The sequence below is a fragment of the Oratosquilla oratoria genome, chromosome 7 (genome assembly GCF_046742065.1).
Source record: "Oratosquilla oratoria isolate Oo_2021 chromosome 7, ASM4674206v1, whole genome shotgun sequence".
NCBI classification, from domain to species: domain Eukaryota; kingdom Metazoa; phylum Arthropoda; class Malacostraca; order Stomatopoda; family Squillidae; genus Oratosquilla; species Oratosquilla oratoria.
The window spans coordinates 44,414,855-44,428,934 of NC_134783.1; the positions used below are offsets into that span (position 1 = coordinate 44,414,855).

The following is a 14,080-nucleotide window of genomic DNA, read 5'->3' on the forward strand; positions in this document are numbered from 1 at the left end:
ATCTTAGGCCTATATATATATAGTTACTATTGTTCTGTTACTGTAGTTATTGTTATCAGTTATTATTATTGCTATTGTGATTATAGAATCAATGACGAGTACCAACTGGCTGTGATCCCTGCTTCCCATTTGCAAAACCTGTGAACCACCTCACCTCCACCTGGAGGTAAAATCTTGATGTGATGACAATATCTGGGTTGGGCCTAAGATCTCTGTCAATTTTAATTTTATTTATACACCCCTTTTCATTAAGGCTGATAACCTATGACTGCTCTCCTACTACTTTCAGACAACAGTCCTTTTTTTCCAGAAAGATCTATGAAAGACCCCAGTAACCATTGGCAGCTGCTATAGGGCTACAGATTTTCAATTAGAGAAACTAGAGGCAACAATTATTATCATTGTTCTCCAATGATCAATCAGTCATTCCGTTGCCCCTACGAGTATGGGCCTCAGGTAACCAGCAACAGCTACCCAATGGGCAAGAATCACACTGGTATGACTGTTCAGGCCACCACCAAGCACTGAGGAAGTACCTACACTGACTCAGCCTAGCCAGACTCAAATTGATATAGATGCAATCACCACATAGAAGACAGTAAGCACCTCAACCTGCACTGTTCCACCCCCACCCTGCCCAGATGGCAGGACAACATATCCTTCATAAGTGACATGTGGATTAAACCAGAGGCTGTGGGTTTTCTGCAAAAGTGAACTGGGGTAATGGATTGAACAAGGCCCATTTCCTGCCCCCCCCCATCCATTATGCTCCATCACCTGAGGACTGGGAAAGTAATGGGAAGAATAAAGTTATTCTTACATTGTTGAAGGAAAGTATTGACATTAACTTAACTCTCCTTTTCTGTTGTTACTGCCCATTTTGCATCAACTTCATTGATAGAAGCTCATCCCCAGGGATGTTACATGGTGGTAGTAAGAGCAAGTCTTACACTTGAAGAAAAATCTAGAGGATGTCATAGACCCCCAGAATATAGCAATATAAAAGTAATTATTTTTATGAATTATAATAATCATATTGGCATTCATCTACCCCATGGATAGTCCCAACCCCTTGGGGTCAGTATCACTTTGGGAGACCACTGGTTTAATATAATTACTAACAGTAACTGTATCCACTGACAATTACTTACTTTACGCTCAACACTGACTTACCTGGTGGGTGTTGATCCTGGGAGTGACCATGAGGGAGGTGAGGCAGCAGCTGGAAATTCTCCAGGGAGGTGAGCCTAGCCCCACCCTCCTTTTTTTTTTAGTGCAGTAGTTAAGGAAGGAAGGCTATTTTTCAAAATCTTGACAACTGTACATATATACATATACCAAAGGCTTTTTCTCCCTTACATGGGAGGTAGCCAAAAAGAAAAAGGCATAGAAATCACTCCCACCCATTTCATTTCTCATATATTCCACTCCCCTCCCTCAGTCCTATCTTTTGCACCTCCTGGATGACGGGTCATCCCTGCAATCTTTTCCACTGCCCTGGGTCAGAAGCAGTGTCGCAAGACACAGCACATCCGCAGCAAGGCCGCTTCATAAATTCGGCGACCCCCCCTCTCAGTCCCCTCATGCAAGAAAGGAGAAGATGGGGAAGAAATCCCTTCGGGCTGCGTCAAATTTTTTCTCATGCATACTTCCTCACCCCCCATCCCTCACCCACTCCCCCTCATGCATCACAGCCTCATCTATACACAACCCTTCTCCATTCACCCGTCTTCTCTCCTCTTCCGTCCTTCCTCTACAGACATTCCTCTGTTTTGTACAGCCCCTTTCACCCCATCCATCCATCTCATCCTAGGACGCCCCCTCATATTCACTCCTTCCACACTTCTTTTACTAATCTTTCTTCATTCATTCTTTCCATGTGTCCAAACCATCCTAATACTCTTTCATCAACCCTATCTCCCAGCTCCCTTTCTACCCCCGTTCTCCTCATTTCTCACTCTATCTAGCCTAGTAACCCCTATCATACTTCTCAGACATTTCATCTCAAACACATTCAAACTCCTTCTCTCTTCCTCTCTCATGTTCCATGTTTCTGCCCCATACATTGCTGTTGGCACATTCACTCCTTCATATAACCTCCTCTAAGCATCCATTCCCAGATGTCTATTTCTCATTACACTTTTTAATCCACCAAGGCATTTACTTGCTTCTCTCAATCTGCATTCTACCTCCACCCCTACTCCTCTCTTTCCTGTCACATTCGCACCCAAGTATCTGAAACTATCCACTTCCTCCAGTTTCTTACCCTTAATGCTCACTTGCAGCTTACTATCACTCTCTCCCCTTGTACATCTCATCACCTTACTTTTGTCCACATTTATCTTCAGCTTTCTTCTTTCACACACCTCAAACTCTATCACTAATTTCCTCAATCCCTCCTCTGATCCTGTTACAAGTGCAGTGTCGTCAGCAAACAACAGCTGGCTCACCTCCCACTTTTCTCCATTTTCTTTAATCATCTCTAACCCCTGACCCACTACCCTTGCATTCACCTCTCGCACCACCCCATCCATGTAAAGATTGAACAGCCAGGGCGACATAACACACCCCTGACGAAGTCCCACCTTTACCTCAAACCATTCACTCTCTCCATTTCTAATCCTAATGCAAGCTCTACTACTCTCATAAAAACTCGACTGCTCTTAACAGCTTTCCTCCTATCCTCTATATCTGCAGTACCTCCCACAGTGCCTTCCTGTCTACCCTGTCGTAAGCCTTTTCCAAATCCATAAAAGCCCAAAAAACATCCTTACCTTTTCCTATAGCTTTCTCACATATCTGTCTTACCACAAAAATCTGATCTACACATCCCCTACCTGTCCTAAAACCACACTGTTCCTCACCAATTACTCCCTCTGTTCCTCTCCTAATCCTCTCAATCAAGACCCTCCCATAAGCCTTCCCAACTACACTCAACAAGCTGATCCCTCTGAAACTACTACACTCAACAAGCTGATCCCTCTGAAACTACTACACTCACACTTGTCTCCCTTTCCTTTGTAAAGTGGAACTATACAGGCACTCCTCCAGCCCTCTGGCACTCTACCCTCTCTTAAACATTAAATAACCTCATCAGCCAGTCCACCATAACTGTACCTCCTTCAGACATTCTGCATGGCATCCATCCAACCCAGGTGCCTTGCCTACTCTCATCATCTTCACAACTGCTTTCACTTCATCGTTCCCTATTTCTCCTCCATTTTCCTCACTCATCACTCTCATTTTCTTAGCGCTTCCCACTGCAACTACCTTTCCCTCCCTATCCTCCTTCACATTTAGTAACTCCCTAAAATACTCTGCCCACCTTCCTCTCACTGCCTTCTCTTACATCATCTCTCCATCTGCACCTTTTACCTTTTCTTCTCTACTTGATTCGCCTCCTCTTCCTGTTTTAACTTCTTTCCAAAACATCCTTTTTATTACTTTCAAAATTTTCTGTCATACTCTTTCCCCATTTCACATCTGTTCTCCTCTTTGCTTCCTTTATCTTATGCTTAACTTCCTTTCTCTTTACTTTGTACCTCTCATACAATTCCCTCGTCCTAATTTGTAGCCAATCTATGAATGCCTGCTTCTTCTCTTCTACACCCTTCTTTGCTTCCTCATCCCACCACTCATTACCCTTCTTTCTATTTCCTCCCGCATTTCTTGTTCCACACACCATCTTTGCACTCCTTATGACTCCCTCCTTGAACCATCCCCATTCCTCCTCCACTCCTAGTTCTTCTCTATCCTTTACTCTCTCCCACTCCTCTCTCAACTTCTTATACTCATTCTCCTTTTTTTCTCATTTAAGCAGTTCACTCTAAGTACCCCCCTACCTTCTGCCCTTTTCCTCTTTCTCCTCTCAATTTACCTTCCACCAGGAAATGATGTGATATTCCCCCACTCTCTCCCCTTAGAACATGTACATCCTTAACCCTTCCTACCATACTCTTGGTCGCCACTATATAGTCCATTAACGCTCTATCTGCCACCCTTCCATCCACCACCCTCTCCCATGTGTACTTATGCTTGACTTTCTTCTTAAACACTGTATTTGCTATCATCAACTCTCTTTCAAGACACATCTCCACCATCAATTCTCCACTACAATTTTTGCCTCGAACTCCATACTTCACAATCACTCCATCAATTGGTTCATTTCCTATCCTAGCATTTAGGTCTCCCAAAACAACTACATTGACATTTCTCCCTAATCCCTCTATGCACTCACTTATATATACCCAAAATACCTCCCTTTCCTCTACATTCTTCTCACTACCAGGCCCATACACTTACAAAAACCCACATCTCCTTTCCCAGCTTCACCTTCATCCACATCAACCTTGATGACACCTCCTTCCACTCCACTACCTGCTTACTTATCTCTTCACTTACTAATAAAGCCACCCCTTCTCTCCCTCGTCCCCTCTTCACTCCTGAGTACCTCCCAAACTCACAGTTGCCCTTTCCTTTCATTTTAGTTTCACTCAAAGCCAGTACATACATCTTTCTTCTCACAAACATACTGCCTATCTCTTCCCTTTCACTCTCATCTGTAACACATCCACACACAGGGTAGGTAGATGAAAAAAGGAAATGAATATTCAAAGAAATGGTACAGGACAGTAACAAGGGGTTGGGGGACAGCATAAACAGAGGGACAGTCGTAGTATAAAAGTGTAATCATTTCTCTATGTACAGAGTTTTTCTCTATCACACACAAAATGATGTGTGGCTCTGGTCTGTAGGGGCGCCCCTTATAGACCCTAAAGTATCGACTGCATGCTACTTTGCCACAATAACATGCAGCTAAGATTATCTTATCTAATTAAACAAGCTTTATCAAATGTTCTCTGACAATTGTAATGTAAAGGTTTTCACAAAACACAAATAGTATCTACACATTTATTCAATGTTCTTATAATTTCCATTTTTCATCCTAATTTACAATTCACTTCAATAGCAACTCTTCTTCTATTGCAACACCATATATTGTAGTCACTCAGAATTCATAGAAATTATACAAATATCATTCTACATGGGATCCTAAGCTGAATACAGTGGGGGCATTAGATACTTTGTCATGTTCTGTATGTCTATATGTCCTTTATTTCTTCCCAGTGACACAGGCATTTCTGGTTTGGTTAGGAATATCACATAGGTGAGGATCAGACATCACACTAAAGGGAGTTCTTAGCTAGATTCCTTCAGGCTAGTCTCTCGGCTACATAAAATTGTGTTCTTAACCAAAACAATATCTATAGAGCATATTGTGTTGAAATTGTCAACTGGGGAACAAAGTAATTCGTATTACCAATTTCCATGGTCATTTTCCTTGCTCATTGCTGATTGTCAATCAGTTTCAAGTTTTGGGCTCAAGCTTATCCATCCACCCCATCTAATGAATTCAGTATCAGTGCCATCCTGGATTGTGTATACTACTATTCTCACAGTTTGCCCTAATAATGAACTACAAACCTGACACTGGAAACTAATAATGTTCATCTGGTTTTAAATTTCTTTGACATAATCCTTGAAGATAAACTGTAAATAGTTGAATAATTGTCTATAAAATTACTGAGACACATTTCATTGTAAATTAGAACTTTTTGTCACAAATCATTTCCAACTGATGACATAGCAACATACCTTGGCCTTCCCTGATATCATTAAAGTTAAAAGTTACACAAGTAGATTGCTGGCAAGCTGCATACACATTTATTTTTTCATACTTTTAATGTAATGGTAACTAAAAGAATATTTAACTGTAATAATAAAAGCACAAAAATATGTTACATAAAACTAAACACATCTTACTTTATATCACAATCTCACATGTAAGGGTCATTTTTCCTTAAATTATGATAAAGTGTGCAAAAGTTTGTAGAAGCTAAACATGGCAAACTTTTCTCTTTCATAAAAAAAAATATACACACACACATATATTTACAAAAAAAGATGAATAATGACTTTTCTGTAGTAAACCACAAGAATATAAAGAAAGTAATCTCAAAGTAAGGTATCAGTCAATAAAAGTCAATATACATGGTATACTGTACCCATTAATAAAAAAAATATATATTTGATTCAACCCTTAAACACTCTATTTTCAGTCAAGCTAGGCCTCTGACCTCAATCTACAGTAAAACTTTTCCATATCTGGGAAGTCTGTATATGGTCAATCCCACACCCAGGAATTTTTCTTTGGCAGAATTGCTTACATATCTGGGGAACAATACCCATACTCAGGATAATACACATACAGTAATTCCATTTAGATATCTTAATAGCATATCTAGGAGATATTCTATGTATAACCTTCCACATATACAGTATATCAATTCTGTACAGGCTTGGTTCAATGCCAAGACCTTTTCAGTGGTTCCAGAGGCATTTTGTCTAGAAAATGATGCAATATCCACTGGAAACACTTGGAATTACTTATTACCAGGTACAGGCTCATCTTTTATTAATGCCACCACACACCTGTCAGTGGATTAGTTCATTGCTGATAATAACCATATGAAGTGCAACCTTTTGCTTCCTATAGTTTAGATGTTTTAACATGAGCCTTTGGGCATGGCTGGGTGCAATCCCAAGGGTCCATGTTGCCACATCACCCCATTACATAAGAGGGGCTTGCTAGCTCTCTCTCTCTCTCCCTTTATACATATATTTATGTAACATATAACCTCTTTTGCTTGGCTGTGGAAGATGCAAGGGTATGACCTAGGTGAATCTTCCATGATGGCAGTTATATTAATGTAAAGGACACCTTGGGTGACAATGTCACATTAGCTACATTACCAAATGAAAATTAAAACTTTACTGTCATCGTCTTTCCCTCAAATCCCGTCATTCCTAACACCATACAGTCATGTTATGAATATATATATACATATCCCATAAATAGATAATGTACAGAATAACAGAGATAGTTCACCATGTGCAAGTCATTGCTAAATGCCAATGGGGGTTCTCTGGGCCATGCCAAAGGGATCATGTTAGATCATATTTACTATAATACAACTACTCTAGTTTAGCCAATGGACCAGGGTATTGTTGTTTTGGCAGAGGCTGTAATGAGAGATGTTCCTGGAGAAGGTAATGGTCATACTGGAAAATGAGGAAACGAGCCAAAGTTTGGACACCCATGGACAAGGACTGGACAAGGACTTTACAAAATCTTCAGTGCTATGACCTCAAGTCTGTTCCTTACAACCAGGCTAGTACTTGGAATCAAGTCTCCACCAAAACCAGAAATCTGTTGGCCACAACTTATGAAGGGAACTTTCTAAGTTTCAATATGGATCACTTCCAAAACAAGTTTTGTGCTGCATTTAAGGATATGAATATTCATGAGTGTCTAGTTCCCAGGTTGAGGAAAGTGACCCTGATGACAACAATGTTGCAGCAATGATACGAACTAGGACTCCAGGCAGAGAAGACTTCTGTCAAGGATGTATTTCAGTATTCAAACATTTGTAGCCAGAAAATGACTAATTTCTGTTTGAATTTCATTGTTTACTACTATAGTCATAAACTCCAGATGGCTCTGGTCTCTATGAAATTCCATGACAGGGGTTGAAGATCCCTCCAGGAGGTATTTCAAGACCCCTTTGGCTGTATATGGGAAAATTCTGTATTGAAGAAGACCTTTGACAAAATTAACCCCGATATGAAAGAATTTACTAAAATATCTTGTATTTCAAGTTAGTTTAATGTGGTGGGCAGCTTACACAAGGAGGCATTGACCTGATGCCTAGGCTGCCACCTTTGTCCTTTGTGCTCGAAGAGCCAGAACACATGGAAGTCATAGATCAACCCAGCTTTCAATCTGTTGTCTCAGCTCTTTTCCAGGAGACCTGTAACCACCAGAAAACCAACCATAGCCACTGGTTTTGACCAAAGTCACTAAGTGATATAATTTTGTATTGCTATATGGAGTGAATGTAGATCAGTGTATTATAATGTGCTTTACGTCTTCTGTGTGGTCGTTTAATCTGGGACAATTGGTGTCTGTTGCCAAGTTGAACTGTCCCTTCAAGACAAGATAACCACGGAGGAAGTGTATATACTAATGTATGATATGGACAAGTGGAGTGGGGAACACTTGTACATGAAGGAGATGGGGGAAGAGTAAGTAGAGTGCTGATGGAGATGAAAGGGAAGGGAGGTTATAAGCATGAAGTGTAAAGCCTCAATGGAAAGGTGTGAGGGCAGGAGGCGAGGAAAATTTTAAAGGTACTTTGGTTTATACATACATATATCAAGGGCTTTTTCCCCCTTACAAGGGAGGTAGCCAAAAACAAAGGCATAAAATCCACTCCCACCCATTCCATCCCCACATACTCCACTCTCATTCACCCCCCTCCCTCCCTCTTATTTTGGCTCCTCCTGGATGATGGGTTATCCTTGCATCTCACCCACTGCCCTGGGTCAGAAGCAATGTAGCAAGACACAGCAAGGCGACTTCATGGTTTATACTTTTAATAATAATTGTTGCCTAAAGTTTCAGCAACTGGAAACCTGTAGCACCACAGTGGCCAGCAGAGGTCCTAAGGGGCCTCACAAAGGTTCCTTTATAAAGAAAATTTGGATTTCAGTCTATGTTGTATTAGTGTGGGACAATTTCTTTGTCACCAGCAATAAGAGGAAGGATGCAGTTACTACTTGTCTGTTCTCCTTATGTGAAATGTAGAAGAAATATAATTGAAGTTGAGAGAGACGTAGGACCCAGTCTGAAAGACCAAGCAACAGCCCTGTGTACACCTCTTGATGGGTTTTGAAGATGTGAAGCAGGACGACATTTCTCCAATGTCTACCTTGCAGGATCACCACTTTTAGGTACTCATCATTGGTCCCACTTAATCTTTTTTAAAAGAAGTAAAATTTATTTTTATTTCACCAACTCAGCAATTTAACTAAGTATGACCAATTCACCTATGATTCAATGGCTGAATGTGTGTCCATCATATAAGCAATTCTGCCTGGCTTTACAGTATATAATGTTACAACAAAGTTTTAGATATATCACAGGAATGAACATACCATATATCAAACACCATGACGTTAACATCTATTGACTTTTGCATTTCCTTGTTTACATTCAAGTCTGAGAAGTCCATTTGTACATAACTTTCATCTCTAACACAGCAGAGAGATATTTTAGTTCCATTTACAGTCTTATGAACCACAAATAATGCTATGGAAATGGATAAAAAAACACACATCTTCAACTACAGTAAAATAAATATAACATAAATATCACATTATGCATTACTTTATAATCTATTAGTGCCCTCTCCTAACTTCCTACACTAAAACATCATTTTAAAGTCATGGTTACAATCAATACTTGTTGCATTGAGTTTCACTGGTTGGAAACCCACAGGACACAATGGCTGGCAAATGTCCTTGGATCATCCTACAGATCTCTCTAGTAAGAAATTTTGGTCTGCCGAGTTGTACTGGTGTGGGGCAGTTTCTGTCACTGGTTTATAATAGTAGGAGGAGGGGAGCAGTCACTAACTGTTTGCTCTCCTTATGTGACAAGGTGGAAGAAGTGGAAGAAGTACAAAGTTTATATATATATATATATATATACATATACACTAGAGATGTGTGTTCTACATATGTGCATATACATATATATAGAGAGAGAGAGATAGAGTGAAAGAGAGATCAGACCTGGTCTATGGGACCAAGTGTCAGCACCTCCAGGTGATGTTTAGAATAGCATACCATTTCTTTTAAAACATCAATATCTCATACAAGTATGGAAAAAAAATATTTCAAGCAATTAGACAAGCACCAAAATGAATGCCTGACAAAAAAAAATCTACCACAGATTATATTGCATCTACATATGACAGAGAATAAGGCAATCCAATGACTAATATGACTAATAATCCAATAAGGGTATCTTATAATCCTTAATTTTTGTTTCTTTCTTTCACCCCACAATGTACTCTTGGTCTTGCAAACCATCCTTTCTTGGTCACCCATTATATTTGAGGTCTCCACTTACCTTGCAGCTATATTAAGTTTGTAGCCACACCCAATTTTTTTTTTTATCAATAATTTACTCGTTTCATTATAATAACTTGACAAAACAATCTTCACCATTAGCAGCTTCATCTAGCCCTCAAAAGCCACAGGATCAAGAAATATTATAAGTACGAGTTATTTAGAAAATTCCTTGCTTTCTAAACATTTATCATCTGCTCAATAACACAATTATCAGAAATTAAATTGAGATATTTTCTTGTAAAAAAAAAAGTAATCAGTCAATCCACTGCCAAGGTCTCTCTTGCAGAGGACCTATAGCTTTCAAGTAACCAGTCATGGGCACCACGGTGGCCCATAAATCACTCGGAGAAGATATTTTGTGTTGGAAAAGTAACTGTATACAAATAATATACTTGTGCAGTGAGCTCAAACCCATTAACTAGTGCAAACAGCAGGAATATGCATTTTTTTCACCTGATAATCATAGTATGTATGCTAAACAATGAGGAGAAAATGTCTCACTAAAAATATGAACTTAAAAACTGTACAACCAAAGCAAGAGTAAAATCTGCATTAATATGAAACTGGTATGGATGCTTCTTAGCTTACTTCCTCAGCTATTACAACCTGATATGAAACTACCTTACATTTACCATACCAGTACCACCATGCAAGGTAATTTTGACTAGTGTAAAATTGACCCCGCCAATAATTTATGAAAGAAAATACTTAAATGCTGAAAAAGTTGTGGTCAACACCACCAGTCAAAATTACTCCCATGTGACAGTACATCTGATGCCAACAGCAGAGTAAATTATAGCAAGGAGGTGAGGCGCCTACACCAGGAGGTGTATTGCTGTGGTCATTATGATTAAATTCTTGGTAATTTCATAAACTTGAAAAACAAAAGTTTAACATTCATAAATAACAAAAAAGGTACAATTTCAATGTTCCCATTAATTTTCTTAAAATATTCAATATGTTAACTTTTATCACCAGGCAAAACTGAACTTCTTGATTTCAGAAATGTATCAAAATTGTTGGTGTGTATATATATATATATGTGTGTGTGTGTATATATATATATATACATACATACATACATACATACACATACATATATATATACACACACACATACGCATATATATATATATATATATATATACATACACACACATATATATATATATAAAACTTGGTGAAACAATAATAGAGTACAACAAAGGTAAAATCTGTGGTTATACAACTACAACAGCAAATTCCACATCACACAAACATTATTAAGCATTTACATATCAACCCTATTCTGGGTTAATTCTACAGGATTTTATTGTTCACAGGTGGACCCACATTCCAGTTTCATTTACTCATGAGTCCTTATGTCCTGAGTCTATCCCTCAGCAAAATTAAATTCTTTGGCATTAGCCAGAATAAAATATAAAATATACCAGTGGATCAAGTTCAGCACAATGCTGTCCTTAAGGATAAAAGCACTAGTTATTGGCAACAAAATACAATGAATTGAACACGTTAATTTTCAGAAAAAGATGCATATCACCCTTTCTAAAATGTTAATATAGTGGCTATATTATCATTATTCTGCAAAGCGTCGGATATTGGAATACTAATAATCTGCTCTGATGTTGTGAGTTGAGTTTGTGGTGGTGGCCTTGGAGCAAGCAGAGGGCCTTGAGTACGCACAGTACTGGTTGTAGAAAAGCTCGCACTTGTAGATCCTCCATGGCTGGAAGCCTGACCTCTCTCATCTTTGAAGTTTACAATCTGACCATTATGGAGGTGTTCAAATTCAAAACGTATCCTGAGCTCTCCAATACAGGATTGAGGCAGAATGTCAGGGATCCAATCTATAATAAATGGAGTTGGGTTGTGACCAGGGCTACCAACTTTTAAAACAGTTGTGAACTCTTTTGGTCTGATTAAGGGTTGATTAGGACTAGTTTTGATAAAAGTCTGGTCTTCCTCTGGCTGTTTGTATACTTTGTAGGTTCCATCACGATTCTGCATGAAAGTTCTTGTTAATTCCAAAGGCACTTCAGGAGTATCAAATACACGCTTGACTTGCAGAAGGTTCCACAGAGTCCAAGTGTACTTGGTGAATTTCCCTAAAGGCACAGTATCTTTTCTCACAAAATACTGAGTCTGATTGGGTACAGGTCTCCTTTTACTGCGATAACTGATTCTCTCCATCAGGCATTCAAAAAAGATTTTTGGAATATGAAATATTAGGGGTTCCGGCTTCCCACTAAACTGGAAATGCATATTTTGATTGATTCGCTCAGTAACACTTGACAACCAACACAAGAAGGAAAAACTTGCAGTGTTCTCATCAAGAGGTTCCCTTGCTTTTCTGGCACAAGCCCCTGTCAAAGGTTTTTTGGGTGAAGTAACCTGTAAGACATAAAAATACCAAATTTACTTCAGCGATTACAAACAAACACACATATGCACAAAAGACAAACACATGGGCTCCTTTTCTTTTCAACACTGCACGAAAATTAAAAGTAGCCTATGATAACATATATGGTTTACTAGATAAGTTATTACTTAATGGTAAATGAGCCTAATATTTTGTGCTTGGTAGGGACCCCTACTCCACATCCATTCAAAAAATTTACATAGCATTCACTTTCTTCATCCATTCACACCTTTTCTCCAATCACTCATATCTTTTGCACTCTCTCTTCCTTGATTAGATTTTCATCTTGCATTTAATGCCCTCTTCATCCTATCTATCCTTCTCATTCTTGCCCACCTCTCCAACTTTTTTCCATCCAATTCTGCTTTCCACATTCTTTTTTACTAGTCTTTATTCACTCATTCTTTCCATGTACCTAGAACATTTCAGCATTATTCAATTTTCCTTATCTGACAGCTCTCTTTTTACCCACATTCTCTGCCTCCACGTCTATAGTTCTCACTTTATCCATTCTTGTAACACCCATCACATTTATCAAAAACTTCATCTTAAAAACATTTGTATTTCAATTCTGATTCCAATTCTAAGTCTCTCCTCCATACTTGTCTCCCCGAGGAAGGCCATGGCCGGAATGGGGTTTTTCCACAATTCCCTTATAAAGTATATGTTGTGTTGTCCACATGTATAGTTGTGTACAATGCAGTCTTCCATAGGATGTTGTGAAGCATGATGTGAAGTGTTACATCCTAGACAGTTATCCATGATGCAGTCATCCAACTGCCTCTGGTAACTTAGAAGAGTAACTGGGTGTTGTTTAGATGTTCCTTGGCATGTGTGTGTGTGTTCTGCCATTTAATGTAGTGGGTGGGTTGTGCTTATGAAGGCAGTGGGAAGTGTATGTGTACCTCTCATGTCAAGGTGATTCTTGATTTTGAGGACTTTCATTTCATAGTGTAGAATGTAGATGGTCTGTACATGTTGTATTTGTGCAGCCTGGCTTGTGCAGGGCTTTGATCTGTACAGTCTGTAGGGTGTAGTAGTGTGTCTCAGTGAGGTAAGGGGTTTGTGTCCAAATGTTGTACTTGCATGTTAAGTCTAGGTGTGCACTTTGTCTTTATGTTTGTGATGTGCTGTTTGAATGACATGGATGTATCATATGTTATGACAAGAATCTTGGGTGAGTGTGTGTGTGTGTGTTCATGCAATCACTCCTTCATACAACCTTCTCTTTGCAGTTATCTTCAAACAATTCTCATAAAACTTTTCATTCCCCAAAGACAGTTACTTAAAGTTTCACAAACCTTTTTAGTTCCACTCTCCTGCAGGGTAAGTAAAGCTGAGCTTGCCTGGACCACTGAATCATCTCTTCTTCTTTTGATTCCTGTCACAGGGAGGTTGTCTGAGATTTGGTGAACTGATATTGTTTCCCCATCTGATGTTCTAATATGAATCCCATCACGTGTCCCCAGCTGGATTTCAAGCTTCCCTTCTAATTCTTCCTGCATAAGAGAAAATATATTCATACACAAACATATATACAGATAAAATATACAATATAATAAAATTCTCACTTAAAGGAAAAGTGCCACAGGACTGGAAGAATCCAAACATTGTACCGATTTA

General features: G+C 39.0%; 1 protein-coding gene across 4 annotated transcripts in view; it reads right to left on the bottom strand.

The window, feature by feature from the left end:
- Nucleotides 1-4,897: 4,897 nt before the first annotated feature.
- Nucleotides 4,898-14,080, bottom strand: part of LOC143027132 (uncharacterized protein C2orf42) — a 36,627-nt gene continuing 27,444 nt past the window's right edge. For all 4 annotated transcript variants that reach the window (XM_076188167.1, XM_076188169.1, XM_076188168.1 and 1 more), the window contains exons 5-6: nt 13,759-13,956; nt 4,898-12,429 (exon numbers count right to left, since the gene is read on the bottom strand). In XM_076188167.1, coding sequence (XP_076044282.1) covers nt 11,584-12,429; nt 13,759-13,956 — 1,044 coding nt within the window. In that variant the 3' untranslated portion in view covers nt 4,898-11,583. The remainder of the gene's footprint in view (nt 12,430-13,758; nt 13,957-14,080) is intronic.